At 43.9% G+C, this 738-nt stretch overlaps 1 protein-coding gene across 1 annotated transcript in view; it reads right to left on the bottom strand.

The window, feature by feature from the left end:
- FCHSD1 (FCH and double SH3 domains 1) overlaps nucleotides 1-738 on the bottom strand; it is a 57601-nt gene that overhangs the window by 3428 nt on the left and 53435 nt on the right. The window contains exon 18 of the mRNA XM_015411128.1: nucleotides 512-579. Coding sequence (XP_015266614.1) covers nucleotides 512-579 — 68 coding nt within the window. The remainder of the gene's footprint in view (nucleotides 1-511; nucleotides 580-738) is intronic.

Below are 738 nucleotides of genomic sequence, written 5' to 3'. Positions count from 1 at the left end.
TTGGTGGCCAAAGTATTGGAGCTTCAGCTTCAGTATCTGGCCTTCCAGGGAACAGTCAGGGTTGATTTCTTTTAGAATTGACTGATTTGATCTCCTTGAAGTCCAAGGGACTCTCAAGAGTCTTCTCCAGCACCATAGTTCAAAATAATCTATTCTTCAGCGTAAAACCTAGCAGTTGTTAATTTTCGGGGGCCAAAATGCCAACAGGCATATTTTCTTCTATAGCTGCTGGTTTTAAATTTATAGTGATGATTTTAGATTTTTTGGAAAAAAGAAACGCCACCGTTTATATCTATTCCATTTCATTTCAACTGATCATCACCTAACAGATTCTGGGATGTGAACACAAACTGGCTCTCACTCCTGCACACGAATACACGGACACACTTTCCTGAGTACTGCAAGGGAAACTAGCTACCGAGATAAGAAAGTTTTTCGGTTACGGTTGAGGGGAAGCGGGAATCTAAACCCAGAAGTCATCCTATCCAAGCTATATGGGGCAAAAACTTACTGGACGAATACGAGGCATGTTCAGGTCAGGAGAACTATGCTCACTGGCTGTGCTTCCTCGCCAGTTACCTAAAAATACAAAAGAAGAAGAGATTGGATTTATACCTCGCCCTTCACTACCCAAAGGTGTCTCAGAGTGGCTTACAAACTCCTTTCCCTTCCCCTCCCCACAACAGACACCCTGTGAGGTGGGTGGGGCAGAGAGAGCTCTTGACAGAAACGGCTCTT

Source organism: Gekko japonicus, unplaced genomic scaffold (assembly GCF_001447785.1).
Source record: "Gekko japonicus isolate JY-2015 unplaced genomic scaffold, Gekko_japonicus_V1.1 scaffold834, whole genome shotgun sequence".
Classification (NCBI taxonomy): Eukaryota; Metazoa; Chordata; class Lepidosauria; order Squamata; family Gekkonidae; genus Gekko; species Gekko japonicus.
This window is presented reverse-complemented; position numbering and strand designations above follow the sequence as displayed.